At 39.8% G+C, this 26149-nt stretch overlaps 1 protein-coding gene across 5 annotated transcripts in view; it reads right to left on the bottom strand.

Annotated features, from left to right (window-relative positions):
* Window positions 1-26149, bottom strand: part of ATP10D (ATPase phospholipid transporting 10D (putative)) — a 111485-nt gene that overhangs the window by 29126 nt on the left and 56210 nt on the right. For 4 of the 5 annotated variants that reach the window (XM_040484398.1, XM_040484389.1, XM_040484411.1 and 1 more), the window contains 10 exons: window positions 25232-25338; window positions 24817-24948; window positions 24283-24410; window positions 23909-24161; window positions 15929-16167; window positions 8326-8514; window positions 5037-5646; window positions 4305-4411; window positions 2860-2986; window positions 595-779 (listed from right to left, as the gene is read on the bottom strand). In XM_040484398.1, coding sequence (XP_040340332.1) covers window positions 595-779; window positions 2860-2986; window positions 4305-4411; window positions 5037-5646; window positions 8326-8514; window positions 15929-16167; window positions 23909-24161; window positions 24283-24410; window positions 24817-24948; window positions 25232-25338 — 2077 coding nt within the window. The remainder of the gene's footprint in view (window positions 1-594; window positions 780-2859; window positions 2987-4304; window positions 4412-5036; window positions 5647-8325; window positions 8515-15928; window positions 16168-23908; window positions 24162-24282; window positions 24411-24816; window positions 24949-25231; window positions 25339-26149) is intronic. The other variant, XM_040484402.1, reaches the window with a different exon arrangement.

Here is a 26149-nt window from a genome sequence, read left to right on the forward strand (position 1 = left end):
AATGGGAGGTGGGGCAGGGCCAATTATAAAAAAAAAAAAATAAGCTGTATCCAAACCTCTTAAACTCCTTAAGGAAAAAAAAAAAATTTCCCTTTCCTTAAAACAGTTCTACAAACTTGACATTCTCAACGGTACTATCTAAGAATTACCACTAGAGGGCATAATTATCCCGAGAGTCTATTTTTGGAATTAACCATAAAAATACCAATTTACCCACCTAATTCTGATAGAAATCATCACTTCCCCTCAACTTGAAACGAGGTATATTCCTGTCCAAGAATTTGACATAGTTTTTAATTATGGGCTAAATCTTATCAGATCCCTGGAAATCCAATGGGGGGTAAGGGAAAGCAGATAGAAAATAAAAAGGCAACTTTCTATAGCAACAATGTCTTTGAATCATGTTAAACCATGAAGCCTTTAGAAGAACTATGGTACCTTCCCAAGCACAAGCTAGGTTGCTGGATAGAAGAAGTAATTATCAAGGAGCTAATGGTTATTGGGTTTTTTTTCCTCCTTCCATTCATCAAATCACAAATGCTCCTTTGGCTATAAAAAAAAAAAAAAAAAAAGACTCAATCTCATTACACATACTTTACTCTGGGTATTGAGGATAAAGAGCTTGTCATCTGGCTCCAGTAGTTTGCATGCATAAGCTATGTTGACAGCTGTCTCCTGCTTGTCCCCTGTCAGCATCCAGATCTTGATGCCGGCTTTTTGAAGGGCTTCTATAGACTCGGGGACTCCCTCCTGCAGACGGTCTTCAATGCCAGTAGCACCTAAAAGACAGCCAAAGTGCAACAGAGCCTGTGAGAAACTGAAGCCAGTAGGAGCTCACCTAGGCTATAATTGAACTGTATCTGTTTGTCAACCCAATCCTGAACTACCCGAACTGTGCCAGCAGCTTCCAGAGATGCAAAGAAGTGTGGACCCAGACCAAAATCATATACAAAGTAATATTCTGGGAGGGAAGCCTTAGGAATCAATGAGCTTATTAAACTTACTTGTTTTCCTTGTGGCTAGCTTTCCTCTCCGTAAATTGAGGGGGACTCGTTTCAGTTACTTATGCAACCTTTCTCTATGATTTTGTAATTCTGTGACACTCCCAAGGGTAAGGACAGGCTTTCAAAGAATGTTCTTGCCAATAAGTGGCTTGTATTATGAAACAGCATTAAAAATAGATATTAGAAGTCCATAATTCCTTTTGCTAAAACAACCGGGGCCAGGTAAGTTTTGGAATTCAAATTTTTTCATATTTTATGAAGGTAATATAGTGCATCTATCATATTTTGAAGTATCTGATAACCAAACATATTAATATTTCTGTGGAAAACTTTCAAATGTTCACACTAGTTAGGAAAATAAAGACTTACAAAAGTTTATCAGACCAGGCCTGATTTTTATAGCCAAATGAGTTCTGGCACTAAACCCACAGAGCGTTTTTGAGTTTGGAATTTCAGACAAGGAGAGGTAGACCCATACAACTGATGCTGTCACAAAGAAATGACGTAGGACAGCACTATTACTCTAGTGACTCGACACAAAGTGGGATCATTGTTTTTCTCTGAACCAGAGGAATGGAGCTCCGATACTGGTCTCTTGCTATGTTAGCACTTAGATTAGAATCTAGATGTCCAGACTCGGAGACAGTGGTTCTCAACCTTGGCTGGCTCAGCATTCCTTGGGGATCTTTTGAAAATTCCAATGTCCCAGTCACACATCAGACCAACTAAATCAGAATCCCTGAGAATAGGATGCAAGTTTTTTTATTAAAAATTTTTTCTTAATGTTTATATATTTTTGAGAGAGAGAGAGAGAGACAGAGTGCTAGTGGGGAGGGGCAGAGAGAGGGAGACACAGAATCTGAGGCAGGTTCCAGGTTCTGAGCTGTCAGCATAGAGCCCAATGCGGGGCTCATACCTATGAACCGTGAGATCATGACCTGAGCCAAAGTCGGACACTTAACCGACTGAGCCACCCAGGTGCCCTTTTTTAACTTTTTTTTAATGTTTATTTATTTTTGATAGAGAGAGAGAGAGAGAGAATGCATGACTGTGGGTGAGGGGCAGAGAGAGAGGAGAGGGAGGCTCTGAAGCAGGTACTGTGCTGTCAGCAGAGAGCCTGACACGGGGCTCAAACTCACAAACTGAGATCATGACCTGAGCCAAGGTGGGATGCTTAACCGATTGCACCACCCAGGTGCCCTGCACTAGTATCTTAAAGTTCCCCAGATGATTTCAAGGCACAGCTCAGTCTGAGACAAGAGGTGTCGTTTGTGCAACTTTTACCAGCAATCAGGAAGTAAGAGAAGAGAGAAAATTTCATTGGTCCAGTTGCAGGTACATACAAAGCACACAGGCCCTGTTGCTAGGTAGACCCGAGTTTCTCTGCAGCTATATCAGCTACTAGTGTGACTTTGAACAAGTCAATGAGCTGCTCTGTGCCCCAAGTTTCCTCCAAATGATTTAGAGATTTGTTGTGAAGGTTCAAAGAGACAACACATATTAAGTACCTTATCCAAGGCCTGGAAAGAAACTTAAGCTGGAAGTCCTCTTGAACCAGGGGGAACCAGGATATTTATTTGACTTGGTATTCTAAGTTAAAGTGATAAGGTTTTAAATGATCTTCTTAAGGACGACCACCCTGATCCCACCATAAATGGAGTCTAGTTCACTGCAGCGGAAAACAGAATGAAAAGAATTGGAAACTGGGTAGAGATCAGACTGGACACGGTAGACAGAACTATGTACTCTATTAGATCAAGTAGGGGGGGAAAAAACCACTGGTGAATAACTTACTTAGAGAGAGCCAGTGTTTTTCAAAATTGTCCATTCAGACAACACAACAGAGTCTACCTACCAAGTAAAGTTAGCTTGTTCTCCAACCTCATGGCAGATTCAAGGAGTAACTCTTCCCTGTGGTCAATGCTGGTTTCTGCTAAAAAGTGGTTCCTCAGCCACTCTGCGTATTCACTGTCACTCATGACCTAGGGGGGTAAAAAGAGCTATGAGACAGGCCAGATCATCTTGTGGGATCCCACCAGGACTGACCACTAGCTGAATACCAAGCCATCAACTTGTTTTCGGTATTCCTCTCTCTAGACATACTTATGCCAGGTTCTCACACCACCTGGTCACAACCTTCCCAAGCTCTATGGTCAGACTTCTTTAACACTGATAATGGATGGACACGATAGCTCAGTAGTTCTTGGAAATTCTAGGCATCATACATGATGAGAGTGGGTTAATTTCTTTAATTAACCCAGGGGGTACGCAGTTGGAAGAGGTCTCCACGTGGTAGTTAAGTCTAGAAAGATTCTAATGGTGCAGTTGAGAAAGTGGTGTCAGGACTGCTCAGTTTGAGGTATTACATAGCCAACAGCACCGCCAATATCTTTTGACGGTTAGTTTGTGTAGTTATTTGTGAAGGTGAAAAGAGAGAGGGAGCTGTATGAGCGGAGCAAGGAAGTACTCTTCCAAAAATATTAAGTGAAATTCCTGGAGAAGGAACCAGTGATACATTTTCCTCTTTCTTCAGGTTGCCATAGAGGGAGAAATCCACATTTCGGTTCTCAAAAAGCAACGTGAGGTGGAGGGGGTGAAGCAACTTCTCTATCTACTTATTCTCACTCACAAGGTAATCTGACTTAGGAAAAATCTGACATCTATTGGGCTGCATTTTTATCAGGGACAGGATCATTCCACTTGAAAAGGCAGCATTCTCTCCTTTTGCTTTCATCTTGAAACTCTCCATTTTTCTTACAACTTTGTGTGGGGCAGGCTTTTGATTCTATATGCAGCTGGGTGACTAAATATTGACTAAGAGTCTGCAATGGATCCCAGCTTCCCTAACGCAGCTCGTCAGAACTAGAATTTGGGTGAGAAATGAGCGATTCCTACATTTGTCTTAGGTGCTCGCTACAGTCTCCAATTCAGGCTTCCTGGAGAGCCTCGTATTTAAAAATTATAATGGATGGCAATTAATGCACTGATACACATCCCTGTCTTTCATACTCGCTAGAGCCCAGAATGACACGCGGAAATTGATACTCTGGTTTCTAATACAGCACATGAGAACTCAGAGAACAGAACTTTTAGGTACCCTTGTGGCTTGTTCTCCAAGCAAAACACTGCTTTGGAGAACAAACTCCAAGCAGCCAATGCATATGGAAGGGAGAAGCTGTGAACAGAAAGCCCATGATCCAGGGGCTTTGCCAATTATCCGGACCAGGGTTTGACACATGCTCGTCATTAAACGATGGCTACACGGTGGAAGAATAAAGAAGATGCGCCTGAGATCCTCACCTTCTTCGCTATACATAACGTGCGTAGGCCTCGTTTGGCATAGTCGTCCAAGTGTTTCTGGGTTTTCTCTCTTATTATCATCTGTTGTTTTTCCAGACTTGCTCCATCTGAAATAATTAACAAAACACAAGTATTCCCTCCAGGCTGCCCAATTAAAGACAAAGTTTTACAAACAATGGTGGCTTACCCCACAACAAACAAAAGACCTTGTAGTTTTGAGTCCCAACTGTGCATTTATTAAAGGGACCCTCAGAATAAAGCTTTCCCTTGTTCCTTCCTCCCTGGGGAAAAGTACCATGAACTTAATACAAACACCATCCCCACACAACCATTACTGTTACAATAGTAACAGTAACTATAATAATGCTATCTGTCATTCACTGAACACCTGCCATTTGGTAGGCACTGGACAAAGGCTCTCCATATACTGGATATGGCGTGTCATTAAACCTCTGAGGAACCTACAAAAAAGGTACTACAATCCCCATTTATTGAACACTTAGGCACAGAGTAGTAGGTAACTTTACCAAGACATAGGTCAGATCTGCACCCAGGTCTGTATAGCCCCCAGACTTACATGCTTTCTCACCAAATCCTAGGCAGCTTCCCCTACTTTGCCAAGTGCAGCTGATCCCCCAAATATCCACTTGCTTGTCTTTATAAAACCATCTGGAGTGGACTTTGAATTTCTGAGCCCTTCATATCCCTGCTTTCAGTTCTGTATGAACTCACCCGGGGAAGCCACAGAGAGCAACTCCATGATTACAGAATCCGCACCCTTTGTGTATACCACGACTTGGTTGGAAAGGGGGTGTCGAACAACAACAGACATTCTTTTTCTTACTGAGTCGAAGGGCAGGATGTGCAGGAGTTGAAACGTTAATGGCCCCAAAGCAGCGAAGTCCACCATGACCTGCTCTGGTGTCCGGGACCGTAAAGTGCATTGGTAAGCCCGGGCGGCATACACCAAGGCCGCTTCGTCTGGGCTCTCAGCCTCATAACACAGGCTGGAGGCCAACGGCTGTCCAGGGGAGCATTCCACCTTGCCATCGGTGAGGCCTGCATCACAGTTCTGTTTCTCAGTCTCCGTCCGGTGAGCAGAATTACTAGAGTCTCGAGGGTTCTCGCTAGTTTGGGAGACCTCTTCCTCCACAGGTGAAGCCAGTTTCATTCGACTAAAGAGAGAGAGTCTGCTCACAAAGGCACTTGGGATCCCAGAAGACGGCTCTTTCCCACTGGCAAGTGACGGCGAACTTGATCTTCGCACAGACAATCTCTGGAAGAGGTTTTTAATCTCTTCCAAGGACTTGATAGGCATTCCACTCAGTGATGAGAGTCCAATCTAGGGAAGACAATTTGGGAGGGTCTCCATCATATAGTCAAAAGCAGTTCATAACAATGTTGAAGTCAAACCAGGAAAAAAGTAGGTAAGAATTACCCCTCCTTAAATAACTAGCAGCCTGCTTCTTCATACTTAAAACTGCCCCAGAAAAGGGGTGCCTGGGGCGCCTGGGGCGCCTGGGTGGCTCAGTCGGTTGAGCGTCCGACTTCAGCTCAGGTCACGATCTTGTGGTCCGCGAGTTCGAGCCCCACGTCGGGCTCTGGGCTGATGGCTCGGAGCCTGGAGCCTGCTTCTGATTCTGTGTCTCCCTCTCTCTCTGCCCCTCCCCCGTTCATGCTGTGTCTCTCTCTGTCTCAAAAATAAATAAACGTTAAAAAAAAAAAAGAAAAAAAAAAAGAAAAGGGGTGCCTGGGTGGCGCAGTTGGTTAAGTGTCTGACTCTTGATTTCAGCCCAGGTCATGATCTCAAGGTTTGTGAGGTTGAGCCCCGCATCAGGCTTCGTGCTGGCAGCACAGAGCCTGCTTGGGATTCTCTCTCTCCCTTTGTCTGCCCCTTCTCTCCTCATGTTCTCTCTCTCTCTCTCTCTCAAAATAAATAAACATTAAAAAAAAACTGTCCCAGAAAACATTAACAAAAATTAAAATGGCCATAATGAAAAAGATGTGCTAACGTTGATGGCACTATAAATTTCTACAACCATTTAGAAAGAAATTTGGCAAATAATAGCAAAAGATATAAAATGCCAATATTGCCAGCAGTGGGCATATTAAAGCAATTTTTCCTAACGAATAACTTAAAATATAGGTGATCCATAATCTTTATTATGTACATCCTAGCAATAGCAATTTAAAAATTATAAGCGAATTAAGTATTCAAAAATAACAAAGCAGAAAAATCTTCCTGAAATGTTATACAGTCCTTACAAAATAAAGTTTATAAAGCCTATGGGGTAAAATTGGTAAAGCTTTAAAATATAAAATTCATGTGAACAACATAAAAATAAAAATTGTATGAACATAAGAACAAATGAGTGATAATATGCATTTAAAACATTGAAAGAAAGCTAAAAGATTAACAAAATGGGTTTTTTCCTCTTTTATTTTTCAGATTCTATAAGATTGTTACCATGACTTTTCCTGTTGTTTTAAAAAGGCCAGTGAACAAAGTCACTTAAAGTGTTATCAGCAGAAATTATTAGCTTATTAGCAGAAATTCATAGTGAATGTGAATTTCTATTACATATTTTTTTCTAATTTGTAGCCTTATTTTCTTTTCTAGCTCTCAACTTTTATCAGTGATTAAACTTAGAGTTTAATATTAATTATGAAGGCCAATTAAACCCTAAATTTTTCTCATTCTGAAAAGCCCAAAATATGGAAGTGTTTTCCTAAACATTATTAATCTTTGGATAGTTGGAGACACCTATGCTGGTCAATTTTCAGACTTATCAGCAACTCAGAAATGAAGAGAAACAACCACAGATGAGGTTTTCATATTCCTGACAGATTCTGATTAACTTATTAGTCATGATCTATCATTACCTCAAAATATCATAAAGCTTAAGCTTTTATAGCTCTAGAGATTTTCTTTCAGACAACAGCATATCCTATTCTTTGGGGATAAGGCAACAAAATTTTCAAACAAAAAAACACCAGAAGATGCCTACTTTGGATACAGATGCACGAGAAAAACTGTTACACGAAGAGGAAAAAATATCCAGTAATTTATTCTCTAAGTACATAATCACTTTCCAAAGAGCAACTCTCTAATTGAAAACGTTATAAAAACAGTTTTCTGATAAAAGCTTAATTGGAAATAAGTTATTTTTATGGTAAAGTTGACCACCTCTGAATTTGCCAAAAAAAGATGATCTGATGGGAAATTAAAATGTAACTGGGTTGTGCTGCAAACTGAATTTAAGTGGGTGTGTGCAAAAGGGAAGAGAGTTCTTCGCACGAGGAACACAGCACAGCATGTGGTGAATCACCAGTCTTTAAAACAAGTTTTTCTTTTTAATTGAAAGTGAATTTTTCCATAAATTCTAAGCTACAAATAGGCCTTTTAAATCTAGCTTTTGTGGGAACTGCAGAATCTTGGTACACTATAAATGTGCTGGATTTTAAATTGAGTTAGAACTAACCCAACTGGTACATGAAAAAGGTACCCTATCGTGAAACATGATAATTAATCTAATACGTTAAATTTTGCCTGATGTAGTGCATATGACGTTGGAGGTCTCAGAAGCCTCAAAGAAGCTTTGATTAGGTAAGGAAACTGCAAAATGAGCACAGCCACATTCCACAAGAACTGTTCTCATCAGCTATCCTTCTAGAGGCAAAATAGTAGAGCAGCACTGAGTCCTATTTCATGGGTTCAAATCCTGCTTCCCCCACATACTGGCTCTGTGACCCCAGGATAGTTACTTAACCTCAATGGCAAAATGGAATAGTGGAGTAATATTACCCAACTTAGGAAGTTGTTTGGAGGATTGCACATGTTAATACCAGTAAATCACTTAGAACATATGTCCGGAACACAGATTAAGTGGTGTGTGTTAACTGCTATTATTATCATTAGTAATAGTGTTAATTATTATCTACATAACAAGGCCAGTACAAGTACATTTAAACCCAAAGTTCTCTTCTAGAAGGTGATCCTTGTTTGCATTAGAGACTTTACCTTTTGTCGTGGTTGGTTAGGAGCAGAAACCACTACAGTGTTGCAAATTGCCAATGCAATAAAGAAGTCAATGATATACAAAGTCTCCAGTGGTGGATTTGGGGCAGTCTCATCTAGTGGTGTAAAAAGCTGAGGGGTAATCTGATTAAATTTGTCCAAAAGCCTGGTGTCTGGTACCACATCTGTTTCCTGAAAACCCAATTAGAAAAAGTGTTGTTATGTTAAGTATCTAAAAATGAGAGCTTTAAATTTACATGAGAAGTAGCTTTTATAACCACACTCTATGCACAATGAGATAGTAAACTTTACTCTTCTAAAAAACATTTAACATGGCATCATGGGAAGTGAGAATAGGAAAATAACAGACCAAAAAAAAAAAAAAAAAGGAAAATCCAGAATGCACAATACTGATGGACAACACCTTGACTATTAACTTAAATTCAAAAGTAGATAGGAACAATGCCTTCCACCAAAATCTAGTTGACTGTTTTTCTATTTTGAAATACATAGTTGACAAAAGTGAACTATTGGGAGTTCATCAAGATAAAAAGCTTCTGCAAAGAGAAGGAAAAAAAAATCAACAAAACTAAAAGACAACTGATGGGATGGGAGAAGATATTTGCAAACGACATATCAGATAAAGGATTAGTATCCACAATCTATAAAGAACTTATCAAACTCAACATCCAAAAAAAAAAAAAATAATCCAGTGAAGAAAGGAGCAAAAGACATGAATAGACACTTTTCCAAAGAAGACATACAGATGGCTAACAGACACATGAAAAGATGCTCAACATCACTCATCATCAAGGAAATACAAATCAAAACTACAATGAGACACCCCTCACGCCTGTCAGAATGACTAAAATTAACACAAGAAACAACAGGTGTTGGTAAGGATGTGGAGAAAGAGGAATTCTATTGCACCGTTGGTGGGAATGCAAACTGGTGCAGCCGCTCTGCAAAACAGTATCGAGGTTCCTCAAAAAGTTAAAAACAGAACTACCCTATGACATAGCAATTGCACTACCAGGTATTTATCCAAAGGATACAAAAATACAGATTTGGAGGAGTATATGCACCCCAATACTTACAGCAGTACTATCAACAATAGCCAAACTATGGAGAGAGCCCAAATGTCCACTGACTGATGAATGGATAAAGAAGAGGTGGTATATATAAACAATGGGATATTATTCAGCCATCAAAAAGAATGAAATCTTGCCATTTGCAACAACATGGATGAAGCTGAGTATATAATATATAATGCTAAGCAAAATAAGTCAGTCAGGAAAAGACAAATACTGTATGACTTCAGTCATATGTGGAATTTAAGAAACAAAACAGATAAACATATGGGAAGGGGGAAAGGAAGAGAGGGAAATAAACCATAAGAGATTTTTATTGATAGAGAACAAACTGAGGGTTGATGGAGGGGGGTTGGTGGGGGGTGAGCTAGATGGGTGGTGGGCATTAAGAAGGGCACTTAGTTATGATGAACACTGGATGTTGTATGTAAGTAATGAATCACTGAATTCTACTCCTGAAACCAATATTGCATTGTATATCAACTAATTAGAATTTAAATAAAAATTTGAAAAGAAAAGAAAATACACAGTTTCCACAGCATCCAACCGCAACTGATGATTCATCTAACAACTGATGAGTACCACCTCTTTTAAAAGTGAGGACATTATTCATACCATGTTATTTTATGGTTAATACAAAAAATTTTATGGTTCAAATCATTACTATAATAAAAACAAAAACAGAAACAAACAAAAGAACCTCTCCAAAATAAACATTAGTATGAGCAGGCAAACATATATAAAGAATATTACCTAGTAATATACATGACATTAATGAGGGTTCCTCCAAGAGATTTTTCTTTTTTTTTTTTTTTTTTTAACATTTTCGTTTTATTTTTTGAGAAAGAAAGAGAGCATGAGCACGGGAGGGGCAGAGAGAGAGGAAGACACAGAATCCCAAAGCAGGCGCCAGGTTCTGAGCTGTTAGCACAGAGCCCGATGCAGGGGCTTGAACCCACGAATGTGAGATTGTGACCTGAGCCAAAGTTGGATGCTCAACTGACTGAGCCACCCAGGCGCCCCTCCAAGAGATTTCTGATCATCAAATATATTGGCAATATATGCCCTGTGCCTTTCTCTTAAAGATTCTTAGCATAGGGTGGTTCAGTCGGTTAAGCGTCCAACTCTTGACTTCAGCTCAGGTCATGATCTCATGGTTCTTGAGTCTGAGCTCCACATCTGGTTCTCTGCTGACAGCATGAAGCCTGTTTCAGATCCTCTGTCCCCCTCTCTCTGCCATTCCCCTACTTGTGCTCGCTCGCTCTCTTTCTCCCCAAAATAAATATTAAAAAAGTAAAAAAAAGGGGCGCCTGGGTGGCTCAGTCAGTTAAGCATCCAACTTCGGCTTAGGTCATGATCTCACAGTCCATGAGCTGTCAGCACAGCTCAGAGCCTGGAGCCTGTTTCAGATGCTGTGTCTCCCTCTCTTTCTGACCCTCCCCCATTCATGCTCTGTCTCTCTCTGTCTCAAAAATAAAAACGTTAAAAAAAAATTTTTTTTTAATTAAAAAAAATTTTAAAAAAAGATTCTTAGTACAAATTAGCTCTAAGAAGTTCTGCTATTGAAAAAACTACATATCCATTTTAACACAGTGCTTCTCACATTTACTGAAGAGTACTAGTTTTAACAAAAGAATGTTGTGCTAGAAAATGGTTTATAAAACAGTCACATGTAGACAACTGCTTTAGAAATTTTTCAGATGAATCAAAAGAGGGATCATCAACTACAAATCAAATTTCACTAAAATGCCATTGTATTCTAGAGAAGTCGTGCATGTAGTCGGTTGGCATACTGACTGCAGGAAGCCAGTAGAGGTGATTTAGAGATAGGAGAAAACGGTGGAGATGTGAGATGTGTGATATTAGGCTCAAAAGACCATGGCTTGTATTTTATGCTTAGTTTGGGGAGAACTACCATAGGCTTAATAAGAAAACAGCACAGGCTGAAAAATTGCATGAGTTTGAGTTTAGATCCTAGACTCACTGCATAGTTGCTGCTATCCTCAGGCAGCGTGCTTCACTCCCCGAGCTTCATTTTCTTCTTCTGAGTAATGGTAAAAATAACACCTACTTCACAGGGTGGCTGTATAAAGTCAATGAGATAATGAGTGAGGTGATACCCGTACAACAGGAACCTATAGGCAGATCACCAGGCTCACAATGGGTCCAAACTATATGCCGTCACAAAGCACTCTCAAATTTCTATTTAAATACATCAACATCTACTATCCTGTGATATGAGACATAGTTTGGTGGAGTTCATAGGCACTAATATCCTGATGGCTGTTCACTAGTGAGTCAGCCATATTTCCTCACGCATCTCACGTACACAGTAACACTGAGCCAGTGTCTGGGCCCTCAGTTACTCAGAGAATAATCCTTTCCTCAGGACCTCCTTGCCAAAGTCAATAGAAGACAGTGGTAATGTTTGAGAGACTTCTTTCTTACTCAATGCTTAGTCAGCAAGGGATGCTTGGGAAACTTGTCACATGATATTTGGCAAATATACTGTCATCTATTGCTTGTGAGATCCCATGAGTTAGAAAATATTTCCAGAGGCATCTCAGAATGCTAATGTGCACTAAGTCAAAAACAAAAACAAAACAAAACAAAAAACAAAAAAACATTTCAGAGTGGAACTCTTAAGAAATGTTTAAAATTTTTTTTCTAATATTTATTTATTTTTGAGAAAGAGAGAGAGAGAGAGAGGGAGGGAGACAGACAGAAAGACACAGAATCTGAAGCAGGCTCTAGGCTCTGAGCTGTCAGCACAAAGCTGATGCAGGGCTCGAACTCAAGAACCACGAGATCATGACCTGAGCCAAAGTCAGACGCTTAACCAACTGAGCCACCCAGGCGTCCCTCTCTAAGACATGTTTAAATATCAATTTAAACTTAGTGGCTTTCTTTCGAATCATGCTTCCTTTTTAGTAATTCTCGGCCACCTCCCCCATCTTTTCTGGCTTTATTTCCCACCTATGTTTATCAATTACTGACCCTCTCTCTTCAGGTCCATTTCTCTTACCCCAATTTTCATTTTTATTGCTGCAAAGTCTAGGTCTTTTGGGCTTGAAGTTGCTTTCTTTTCTGCTCTGTAAATCCCTCCTTATTAGTTTAATCCTAACTCAAGTTTTACCTCTTTTCTGCAGCCCTTCTTGATCCCTCCTCCTCCCTTAAGAGTTGAACACTCCATTCTTTGTGCCCTTACTATACTTTGGGTTCACTCACTATTACTGCATCTTTAATATAGGATTGTTTTTATTTATTTTTATGTCTGCCTCCTCTGCCTAGAAACAAAACTGAAGGATAAGGACATGTCTTACTCATTTTACATCCCTGTGTCTAGTATTTTGCCATTGTTTTTCATGAATCTATTCATTCATTCATTCATTCATTCATCCCATAAATATTCATTGTTGCATCTATGGCATCAGGCACTCCTCAAGGACAGAGGGATGCATAGGACAGATACGATCCTGGCTTGCGTGCAGCTCACATTCTAGTTAGGGGAGATAGCAGATACAAAAACTAACCTATAAACAATAAGATGCTTCTAGATTGAGACAGAGACAGACAGGAGGGGTGGAAAGAACTCTGGATTAGGTGGTAGGGAAGGTTTACTGAAGAGGTGACACTAAAGGTGAGATCTCAGTGACAGAAAGGAAAGCCACATAGAGATCTAAGAGAATAGTCACCTGGGTAGAACAAACAGCACTCCTGTTGAACAAAAACATAAAGAGGATGAAAGAAGCATAAACAACCTTGGCTTACAAAGAAAAGGTTTCTATTTCTAAATAGGTAGGATGAACCCAGGAGCCTGGGGCTTCAATGACATGTTAATTCCCAAAGCTTGGAATATTTTTGCCAGCAGCCCGCCTAGGATCCTTACTCCCTGGCTCTTAACTTGCATCTCCATGCAAGGTGCTAGCTTACAATTTTCCATTTCTAGACATCACAGCTCTCAGTGTGCTCTCAAGCTGGTGCTCTTAACCTGGGCTCCACTGACAGGCTTCTGGAACTGGATGCAAAAATTTAACAGATGCTAATTTTTCAGGTCAAAGAATCTATAGCTTTCTCAAAATAATCTTTAGTCTCAAAAGAATAAAATCAACTTGTCTAGAGCAAGAGTGAGATGATCTCATATTTCAAGGAAGACCTCTTCATCCTATATATAATGGTGTGGTTTTGAAAACACAAAACACCCCCAGTGCATCTTTATAATCAAAATGGCACATGGCATTGAAATAAAGGGCAAGTGAAAACAAAATGCACTGAGTGGGGAGGCTGAGCCTGTTAAGCAGCTTCACTTAACAACCTTCAAAACTACTTTATTGAGAATGGACACATGAGTCCCTGAGACAGATCTTGAGAATTCAAGATGTTAAGTCCTTGCTCTTAAGGAGCTATTGGCATATTTCAGGGGCATAAATAAGGCCTGCGTAATGAGAACTAAGGAAGGGAGGGAATGGGTACACAGAACTCAGAAGCTGAGAAAAGAGAGTCTGGGAAGTCTTCAGAAGAGAGTATTTAATGTAGTCTTATAAGAAATAAGTGTTTCATTAGATTTGGTAGACAGAGGTAGGTTGCCAATGGGAAGAAAAAATGTTAGATGGAGAAAATGGTACAGATAAAAGAACAGACTTTAAGAAACATCACTTTTTTTCCAAGGAGATGAGGCTAAATCAGGAAACTGAGAGGGTGGGTAGGGCACAACCCCAGTGAGTCACCAATGTCCTATGTCCAAGTAAACATGGGTCAACATGTGGTTAACTTTGCGTGGGTGGAAAATGTAAAAGATCAGTATAGGAATAGGTAAAAAGAGAAAAAAATATATATCTATTTCTGATACAGCCTTATAGTGAATGCACAGAAGAGGCTGTATGCATTCTTTTCCTATTTTCCTTTCAGAAGTTGGAGAAAAAAAATTAAGCCTAGATGTTTGGAATAGTCTGACATGTGGCCAAGATACAATATGACAGGTGCTATATCTTCAGTGCCACAGGAATGAACTAAATGAGTTGCACGGAAATGATTACCCTCACTCCTGAAATTTTTACTGGCAACTTTGAAAAGAGCCAGGAGATTCCCTTCAAGGCCTTTCCAGAACAAAAGAGACCACTGGCATCTACTCAGATCACATCTCTGCTACGAAAACCATACAATAAATTCAATGCAGACACACAAAGTTCCCCCAAAGTGGATTTGTTCTTGTTACGCCACCTACTTTAGACCAGTTGCCAGTCTCAAGCCTGGGGAATCCTCATCTTGGCAAACCACAAGAGTTCATGAGATGTGGAAGGCAGAAAGGGCAGCTGAAGGTTTACAGAAACAATTCTAAGTACAGCAAAACTTTTGAACTCTGATTCTTTTTTTTTTTTTTAATTTTTTTTTCAATGTTTATTTATTTATTTTTGGGACAGAGAGAGACAGAGCATGAACGGGGGAGGGGCAGCGAGAGAGGGAGACACAGAATCCGAAACAGGCTCCAGGCCCTGAGCCATCAGCCCAGAGCCTGACGCGGGGCTCGAACTCACGGACCGCAAGATCGTGACCTGGCTGAAGTCGGTCGCTTAACCGACTGCGCCACCCAGGTGCCCCTGAACTCTGATTCTTTCATGTAAGTATCATTCCTCTTTCCCATCTTCCACATGGCCCTCTAGATTTTTCTTCAGCAAAATGGGTTTGTCAGAGGGTATAACTAAACAGCTTCCAAAACTTCCCTCAGGAACTCAAGTGATACCCAGATGAGCTCTAAAATAGAAATATCAGAAAATGTCACTCTGAGGACTCAGAATGGGGAAGAGGACACAGGTTTGGTGGGACTGGGGGGAAAAATGCAGAAAAAAAGGCCTTGGAGGGTACTGACAGTACGTATGTCATTCAGACATACTTAGCTGTCTATGAGATAACTCTGGAAAGCTTTGCTGGTTCTGAGAGTGAGTCATGGTCTGTAAACCCAAGGCAGCTGTTTTTGTTTTTGTTTTTCCAGAGAGACAGAAACAAAGACAGAGACAGAGACAGAGACAGAGACATAGACAGAGACAGAGAGAGAGAGAGAGAGGGAGAACGAGAACATGAGCATGGGGGAAGAGAGTCGGGGTGGGGGAGAGAATGGTAACCAGGTTCCAGGCTCAGTGCAGAGCCCAATGCAGGGCTTGATTTCACAACCCTGAGATCATGACCTGAGCCAAAATCAAGAGTTGGACACTTAGCCAACTGAGCTGCCCCAAGGCAGCCTTCTTTAGGCTTAGACACCATTGGCCCTGATCAGAAATACTATGCTATTTCAGAAATGATACACTATCTCTCAACACTGAAGTATCCCACAAATTAGGAAGCTATGATACTGTTTGCTTATATTTCTAATTTTGTGCGGGCAATTACACTGAACCACAATTATGTAGTCTCTTCTCAGGTAGAAAAGACAACAGTGTTTGGCTCTGTCATAATTAGGGGGATGTTCTTTCATTTTTCATTATAGATATACAAGATTCAAGTCACATATTCACACTTACAATGGGGCTACTGAAAGCAGCCTGTCTGGAGTGAGGCACTTCACTGGCTCCTTCTCCACTTCCCACAGCTAAACAGCTCCCAGCAAGATGATTCAAAGATTTACTTCCCAAGGGCCCATTATGAACTGTCCTGCAGCTGGGGGTCCTCGGTTTTGTCATATTGGTGAGGGAGCCGCTGGGAGTGTCCATGGAATCTTCATCTTCAGAGGCAGCTTCCTGGTAGGACTCTAACCTCTTGGCTGAGCGATAAAAAATCATACTGGGTCATTACCTGAGAAGAACCATTTGCAAACTGAATATGTCAGACATTTACTTAAATAGCTATTCCACACCATCTCCTCCCTTTTCAAAAACTGCCCTCCAAACTCCCCTCTCCAGATTCCCTTCATGAACTTACCTCGTTGGGAAAAGTAAAAGCAATCAGACAGCAACTCCCTTCTTATCCTATTGTCAAGTCTACCAACCTATCCACATCTGTATCTAAACCCTCCTACTACTATGGATAAAGTTTCAAATGCCAAGCTCTCCACTCATGATCTGCCTCCCACTCCTCTGGCCTTCTCAAGGACTTCACGTTTACAACTTTCCCCTCCTTCGCTTACACCAAGCTCCCCTCAACCAATCTCATGGCTTTCTGTCCCTGTCTGTCCACTGACGCTACTTTTGGCAAGGTCGCCCATGAGTTCCACATTATCAAATCCCATTACTGCATCTGTCCATATCTTTTATGCATCCTTAGCAACATCCAACAGAGGTGACTGTTCTCTGCTTGAAATGGCTCTTTTGGTTTCTCTGACACCATGTGTACCTGTTTTTCCTCCTACTTCAGTGGCTATTCCTTCTTATTTTCTCCTGCTATCTTCTCTTCAAATACTGGGTTGCTGCAGGAGCTCCTTCCCTTCTCCACCTATACACTCTTCCTTGGTGATATCACCTGGTCCCACATTTGAAATGACAACTCTGTGCACATGATTTTTAAACCTGTATCTTCAACTCCAACTTCTAACTGGAATCCAGACTCCTATATATATCCAACTCTCCACTTGATACTTCTAGTTAGATGTCTATTCGGTTCTTCAAGCAGATTATCTGCATGGCTAACTCCTTTACCTTTCTCAAGTCTCTTAGCATGTCCCTTGTCAGCAGACTTTCCAGATATAACCACTTCAGAGCTTACCACCATCTACACACTATAGATCTTAATTATTTTTTGAATCATCGAGAGAATATAAACTCCAAAAATGCAGAGAGTTTTGTCTGTTTTGGTTTGTCTGTTTTGTTTTGCTGTAAAGCATCACCAATAGCTGTCCATTATTTATCCAAAATATCTCTAATATCTCGAATTCTCTCCATCTTCATTACCTTAACCCAAGCCACCATCATCTCTCAACTGGACCAGTGCTAACAGCCTCATAACTGGTCTCCTTACCCCTCGGCATTCCATTCCTTAACCAGCAGCTACAGTGATCTTCCTAAAATATAAAGCTGATCACATTACTCCTGCACAAAATTTTCCTTATGTTGGCTTACATAGCTCAAGATGATCCGACCTTTGCTGATCTTCTTGAAGTTTCTTGCCCCTTCCTCTTCCACATGTCCACTAAAATCCAGCCTCACTGGCCTTCTTTTCTTACTTTGAAAATTGCCAAGCTCATTTCAGCCTGAGAGCCTCTATACTAGCTGCTGCCTGTAACTGGTAGGTTTTCGCATCTGAACTTCAAGATTATGTTATTCAGATCTAAGCTGTAACCCTTAGAAAGGCCTTGCTCCCCTACCCAATCCAAAATGCCTTCCAATCATTCTATATGATATCATCTCATTTTAATTCTCTGAAGAGCACTTTTCATTATTTATTTTTCTTGATTTAAGAATTAATTTATTTGTGACTATTCAACAGAAGCTCTGTGAGAGGGCCCCTGTCTGCCTTGTTAATCATTATGTCCAGGAGTACAGAGTAAACAATCAGTCAATGTGTACTTGCTGAATCGCTAGCTGCATTCAAGCCAAGTCTAGCTACTTAGAGTATGGCTTTTGCCAAGTTAATTTCAAAATAAAAAATATTTTCATATTCTGTTCAATAGTTTTTATCTGTATTTTTCAAGGACAAAGAGAAGCTAAGAGGCAATGTTGTGATCCTGAGTTCTAGAACCAACTCTTCCAAAGACTCAGTGTTTTCTAGGAAATCACTTAACTCTTCCCAGGCCTCTGTTTTCTCACTGGCCGAATGAACAATTTGGATTTAATGACTTTAAGGTCCTTTCCAGGTATGCAAGTTTCATTATATTCTCTGACTAAATAATACAGAATGCTTCCCTGTATGGCCTTTCAGCTTCAAAAACCCATCCACTTACTGAATCCCAAACATACTGAAGTTCTCCATTTTCACCTGTGCCCTTGTCCAGAATATCCATTCCCTTTTTCTATGCTTACATAAATCCTCAACATCTTTGAAGGCTTAGTTCAAAGGCCAGTTCCTCAATGGTGACCTCTGTACTGGCGCTCACTCCCTGGGCCTTTAAAGCTTCTATCTACTGAATGTACTGAATGTTACTATGCACCAGGCATCTGTCTCATTTAATAACTAGGACAACCCTCTGTGGCAGATACTATTAATACCTCAATTTTAGTAATAAAGAAATCAAACGAATTTTCCCCATTTCACAAAAGTAATAATCATCGGTCTTACATCCAGTTCTAGAAAGTTCACAGCCAGTGCTCAGAATGTTATGTTCTGAGTGTATGTTAACATGATATTCCTTATAATTTTACAGCAATATTCCCTGCTTGATTTCAATGAGTCCATGTATTGTAGTTTAAACATTTATCAAATGAATAATGAATGCATGTTTGAATAGACACATAAACGGAATATCCGTAGAATCAAGGGAATGTTGTGGGGTAGGGACTTGACATTTATTGAGTACTTCCTGGGGCGCCTGGGTGGCTCAGTCAGTTGAGCTACCGACTTCAGCTCAGGTCATGATCTCATGGTTTGTGAGTTCGAGCCCCGCGTCAGGCTCTGTGCTGACAGCTCAGAGCCTAGAGCCTGCTTCTGATTCATTCATTCATTCATTCTCTCTCTCTCTCTCTCTCTCTCTCTCCCTCCCTCCCCCACTCATGCTCTGTCTCTGTCTCAGAAGTAAATAAACATTAAAAAAAAATGTATTGAGTACTTCCTGTTCATCAATCATCTGTTTAGGTCTTTATGTAAATATCTGTATCTAGATCTTCCCTTTTCATCTTAAAAATAATGCTACCAGTTAGGAACTATCACTGTTTCACTTTGCAGGTAAGAGAGGCTAAGAGCCAGAGAGATTAAGTACTTTGACCATGGTTAAACAGCTAGTTGGGGGTAGAGTTGGGATTTAAATGTAGGTCTTCCTGACCCTGAAGCCAGTACATCTATCCACTATGTTATATCTCCTTGGCAGTTACCTGTATAGGTTAGTTCAGTCATTCTCAACAAGGGGTGAATTTGTCCCCCAGCGAACATTTGGCAATGCCTGTACACAGTCTGGTTGTTATAATTGGGGGAGGAGTGCAATTGGCATTCAGTGGTCAGAGCCCATGGAGGCATCTAAACATCTTGGAATGCACAGAACCGCACCCATCTCAAAGAATAATGCAGCCCCAAATAGCAATAGTGCTGAGGTTGATAAATCCTTGAGTAGCTAAAGAAACTTATTGGTGATGTGATACCATTTTAAAAATAAATAATTACAATATTACAAAACCTATAGAAACATAAAGGCTTATACTTCATGAATTTCTCCTGTACATCATTAGGGAAATCAGTCCTCATGCAACTGTGTAATTACTATAATGCCAGACAGCTCAGCCCTTAGGACAAGACAAACTTGCTCAATAAATAACGCTGGAAGAGTGGACTCAAGAACACATGGAGCAACCTTTAATCATTTTGTAAAAAGCTATGGGAAGGAAACAGAACAGTAAAGCTATAATTTGATTCAGAAAACAAAACTATAGGTGTAATACTTGTAGACTCAGTGAAGGTTTTTCAAAAATTGGGTATGAGATGGCTCAGTCGGTTAAGCGTCCAACTCTTGGTTTTGGCTCAGGTCATGACCACACAGTTTTGTAAGTTTGAGCCCTGTATCGGACTCTGTGTTGACAGTATGGAGCCTGCTTGGGATTCTCTCTCTTTCCCTCTCTCTCACTGGCCCTCCCCTGCTTGCATGCTGTCTCTCTCTCGAAATAAATAAATAAACTTAAAAAAAATCAAAAATTGGGTATGAGAAAGAAAAGCTTATTACCATACTGATAAACAAAAATTTACCCGGGGCGCCTGGGTGGCTCAGTCGGTTGAGCCTTTGACTTCAGCTTAGGTCATGATCTCAGAGTTGGTGAGTTCAAGCCCTGTGTCGGGCTCTGTGCTGACAGCTTGGAGCCTGGAGGCTGTTTCAGATTCTGTGTCTTCTTCGCTCCCTGCCCCTCCCCCACTCAGGCGTGCGCTCTCTCTCTCTCTCTCTCTCTCTTTCAAAAATAAGTAAACATTAAAAAAATTTTTTTAATCTATCCAGCTGATCATGCAGACTTTTCATATGTCTCTTAAAACAGGTTTCAATTAGTTCCATAAATGCCTCAGAGTGGGGCAGGAATTCTTGCTTTCCAATTCACAGGAGAAAACGCAAAGTATGTAGTCTTTCTATCAAGGTAGGTACTGATTAGATGCTAGGTTAACTACTTTAATTCTCTTTCTTATTTAATCCCTAATCTTCTCTTTTGAATCCTCCTTCAAATATCTAGTAACCTGTTCAGGCCTTATTACTTACATTTATTTGATATTTGGAAGAAGTGAGCAAAAATCTGTGGAACAAAAAGTTGATCATACTTTTCAATGTGCTCCTCAAAGGGCCCAAAACAAGGGTGAACAGCACAACGTGCACATGGATTTCTCCCAACTGTATCATCCCCATATCCTCCAAGCATTTTGCTATGAACTAATCCCCCAAACATTTCCAGCATCCCGACTTTCACCTGCTCATAAACAGCACGCTCAGCTAAGCTTCGGCCAACTGTATCATCCATGTATCCTTGATACACACAAATCTTTTATTCTAAACTGATTCCTTGCGCATTTCCAGCATTCCAAAAATTTCTTGCCCAATATCCTTCTAGGTCCCAAACCTTGATCAATGCTAAAATCACCTCCAAAACACCAGATTTTCATCCTATGAGACGAAGTAAGATATTTTTACGTTTCCATGCCTGTTTTCCATATCGGACCATGAACTCCTCAAAAGATAAATCTATTTCTTACTTTGACAACTGTAATGACAAAAACAATGGCAGCTCATACTTACAAAGAATTTATTCTGTGCCATGCTTTGAGTGGCTTTTCATGGATTATCTTCATGAATACTATTATGGATCCTTTTTAGTGAGGCCCAGAGAAATTATGTAACTGGCCCAGAGTCATACAGCCCATAGGCAGTAAAGATGGGAATCAGATTCAGGAGGCCTGATTCCAAAATCTTTGTTCTTGGAAACTACTAAATGCTCTCACCATGTAGATCAGATTCACAAACCGCATCATAAAGGCACTCTCTAGACAAACCCAAATTGAGAAACTTTCTACAAAATCCCTGAATAGGGGCGCCTGGGTGGTGCAGTCGGTTAAGCGTCCGACTTCAGCCAGGTCACGATCTCGCGGTCCGTGAGTTCGAGCCCCGCGTCAGGCTCTGGGCTGATGGCTCAGAGCCTGGAGCCTGTTTCCGATTCTGTGTCTCCCTCTCTCTCTGCCCCTCCCCCGTTCATGCTCTGTCTCTCTCTGTCCCAAAAATAAATAAACGTTGAAAAAAAAATTAAACAAAACAAACAAACCAAAAAAAAATCCCTGAATAGTGCCCTTCAGAACTAGGGTCATCGAGAAACAGAAAGCCTTAGAAGCTTTCAAATCTAGAGCAGTCTAAATGAGGACTGTCACATGGTCTTCTGGATGGGATCCTCAGACAGAAAAAGGTATAAACTAAAGAAATCTGAATAAAGTATGGATTTCAGTTAATAATGATATCAATATTAGTTCATTACTTATCATAAATGTATTATACAACTAATGTAAGATGTTAATGACAGAGGAAACTAGATAGGGGTGCATAACGGAACCCTCAAAAGCATCTTTGCAACTTTTCTATAAATCTAATGCTATTCTAAACTAAAAAGATTACTATTAAAAAAGACATTCTCTTTCAGTAATTTTTTAAAGGATTGCTTTAAAATTTTAATATACACATAAATCACCTGGGAATATTGTTAAATGAAGATTTTAATTGAAGTTTTAAAGAGGAGCCTGAGATTCTGTGTTTTTAACACACACTGAGGCGTTGCTGATGCTACTTAGGTTCATTAACCAAATTTCTAAGTTGCAGGGTTTTATTTTTTTTTTAAGTTTATTTATTTAAGTAACCTCTACACTCAATGTGGGGCTTGAACTCACAACCTCAAGATCAAGAGTCATAAACTCTTCCAACTGAGCCAACCAGGTGCTCCTAAGTTGCAAGGTTTTAAAACATAAAATGGTGTCGTCAGATGTGTTTAGTTCAAATGCATATGTGCACGGGGCTATTTCCTAGCAGTGATGTTTTTTATGGACAGATCTCCTAGGCAGTGATTTTGCCCCCAAATCCTGAAGGGTTAACTAGCTTTAATTTCAGTAAAAATAATATATCTTAGGGTTAAATCCTGGAGAGAAGTAGCCCCCACTACTCCCTCCTTCATCAATCAGAGTGTGTATACAACATGTCCTTATTTTTAAACTATTACAGAAAAGAGACCAGGATCTCCGTATGTATGTGTAGTAGGGAAGTGTTTACAGGCGAAGTTGGTACCTACAGAAGCAGTGCAACACTCCACGGTCCACAGACAGTTCAGTCATGATAGCATGTGATTCTCAGTCTCTTGGTACCTTCTCTGCATAAAGGGCTATAGAAGAGAAGTACTCACTGGGCCCAAGTGTGTGCTCAGGAACTGTGGCGGGAAAGGGCTGATATCAGCCCTTTTAAATGCTACAAACACAAAATTTGAAATGCTACGAATACAAAAAAAAGATGCGATGCTCCTCATCACATATTTTGTGAAACACTACATAAGTTACTTGAAAATAGGGATCTACATAGTCAACTATTTTGGAAGACACTCCTCTCACAAACAGGTGTGAAAGTTTAGCTAGTGAGGTTCACTGCAGCATTGCTTACCACAGTAAATGCTGACAACCAAAATTAATGGTGGATTATTTACATAAATTTTGGCAATTATTACAGTGCAATATAGCATAGCCTCTAGAAGAGTAAGGAGAGAACAGAAAGGCAGTCACGATGAACTCTTAAGAAAAATGGTTGTAAAAGCAAAAGCACACTGTAATTTCATTTTTGTTTAAAAAACATAAAGTGTACAAGAAAAAGAATCAAAAGAAATGTACAAAAATGTTAACAGTGGTCTACTCTGGTGGGGATTACTTATGGCTTTTATGTTTTTCCTCATTTACCTTATCTGAGATTTTCTAAAATACTGTTTTTGTAACAAAAATGCAATAAAGAAGATAAAACATGGCAGAATATCATCATATCCAGTATGACTAGCTATTTTTTTACATTTGTGTAGTGATTATGTGATAAACATTCAACATTTTATCCCTTGCATTCACAGGTAACAATAAAACCTGGCTTAAAAATGTATATGCCTAAGAGAAAATACAATGTATTTTAAAAAAAAATTTTTTTAAGTTGATTTATTTTGAGAGACACAGAGAGCAGAGGAGGGGCAGAGAGAGGGAATCTCAGGCAGACCTTACACTGTCTGCACAGAGCCCGATACGGGGCTTGAACAGTGGGATCACGACCTGAGCTGAAGTCGGATGCTTAACCGACTGGGCCACCCAGGTGTCCCTAGAATTATCAAACTTTTAAGTGGGTGCCAAAAAGCCCAATCTTCAGGTTGGTTTTCACAGAAACCCACACTTACCATTTTCTTCATGGCAATAATCAAAACCTGCCACACTACATCTTCGAAAAACCATCTTATTCTCAGTGAGAGTTCCTGTCTTATCAGAAAAGAGGTACTGAATCTGCCCAAGGTCCTCGGTGATGTTCAGCGACCGGCACTGAATAGTAGAATCCATTTTCTCATTGTAGAAATCCACATCACTTTGAATAAAATATATCTGTCCAAGCTTCACAATTTCAATGGAAACATAGAGAGAAATGGGAATCAAGACCTAAGAGGAACCAAGCAATTTAAAAAATATTAGAGAGGGAAAATAACGGGTGAGAAACCAAATGTAGTTGGATTAAGTAACAAAGTCCTCAAAATTCTATGATGAACTCAACATAAATTACCTGTAACAAAATGATCATGGTCCAAAACATATAGAATCCTGCCAACACTGGTGATATGACATGTCCATCAGGCTCCGGGATATTAAAAAATATTATGTTTTCATATCTACTCAACCAGATTCCATGACCTTTCAAAAAACACACAGACATCAAAAGAATGCTACATATACACTATGTAAATAGAGAACTTCATTCCTAAAGAGGAGTAAAAGTATTTATTTTGGTTGAAGACCCATTGTTTATTTTTTAAAACAAATTAAAATTCAAAAGGCTCCAAATTCTCCTGTCTCGGTCTCTCTTTAAATCTCTTGCCAGGTCCCTTTACTACTGTGGCCCCATGTAACTGGATATAATCAACATTAATGTTTTTCAGATCAGAGATTGAGAAAGATAAAGATGTGAGGGAAAAAAATGAATGGCGAATGAAACCTCCTTTACAGAAGTCAAATATTCATCAATATTTTGAAAATAAAATACTTTTAAATAAATACCTTGCTGAAAAGACGTCAGCAAAAAAAAATCAAATTTACCTACCCAATGCACCAGTTAAACACATCACAAGCAAAAGTAGGACACACCAGAGGACATCTGTATTTGCTCTTCTTTCTAATTTGCTGCGCTTATACCTTGGACCACTGTTGTTCAGCATTGCTTTGGTTTCATGGCCTACGTAGGTAACATGTCAGAAAATTTGCAAATTAAAGCCAGATAGCAAATAGCATATTTTTAAATCTCTGTGGCAGATAATTTAATAAAGAGTAATCGCACAATAGATTTTGTTCATTTAGTTTGCTTTTGTGATCCATTTAGAAAAAAGAGACCGAGGATTAAGTTTACGAAGACAAAATTTCCTTTCTGCTTTTGTAGACTGCATTTTGAATAAATGAAAAATGTTAACTTGAAGAAAAACACAGAGGAGACAACAGTGAAAATCAGAAGTGTAACTAACCTGCATAAACCACGATGCCCACAACAGCCTCTGTGTTCCTAATGGTGCATCCTCTAAGTAATAAATTTTCTTTACTGAGACCCACGCGTTCTCTGTTGGAATGTTCTCTATAAGAAAGATAGCATAGAGATTCATCTTTAAATAGCAAAAGTGGGGATGTAAAAATAAAAATCATGCATTCTGAGTTTTCTTGACTGGAGTATTAAGTCAAGCAGGTCACAAGAAAGGTTTCAAATCTCTGGGCCCTTTGATTTTCTTATCTTGCTTTGGCTTGATAAAAGATGCAACAAGTCTCAATTACCATCATTTTCTATCATTCCCGTTTGTCAACTTCTCATACTACAAAACCTCAAAAAAAAAATATTCCAAATAAGGAACCTACTGCTAGTACAAACTGTGTTTCAGGTAACTTAATAACGGACAAGGGAAAAGTTCTTGATAGAATTAGAAAAATTCCATTTTCAACCTGGATGGAATCAAGGACTGTTCTAGGGAATGGTAATTTGTGGCTGCTAAACCCACTAGGTGACAGCCTGAGGATTTTATAATGAAAGAGTATGGCTGACAACACCAATCTTAATAGAACCACCAATGGAACAGGGGACATCACAGGCCTCCAGATGATACACAATAGCAAGTACCTATTTCCACAGGTACCTAATGAAGCATCTCTAACAGCAAATCCACCTGGGGTGGAGATCAAGAGATCCATGAAGCCTTTGAAATTGTATGCAATATTTCCTGCATGTAGGGGTGTGTGTGTGTGTGTGTGTGTATCATTTTGTAGAAAAAGAAATTATGTCCTTCATCAGATTTGAAAGTGTCCCTGGACAGTTTATAGGAAATCAGATGGCCAGAAAACAATGTTCACTACCACAAGGATGCAGCCTGGTAAATGTGGTAAACTGTGATGCGGGG

The sequence above is a fragment of the Herpailurus yagouaroundi genome, unplaced genomic scaffold (assembly GCF_014898765.1).
Source record: "Herpailurus yagouaroundi ecotype Mexico unplaced genomic scaffold, PumYag 28, whole genome shotgun sequence".
Lineage (NCBI taxonomy): Eukaryota > Metazoa > Chordata > Mammalia > Carnivora > Felidae > Herpailurus > Herpailurus yagouaroundi.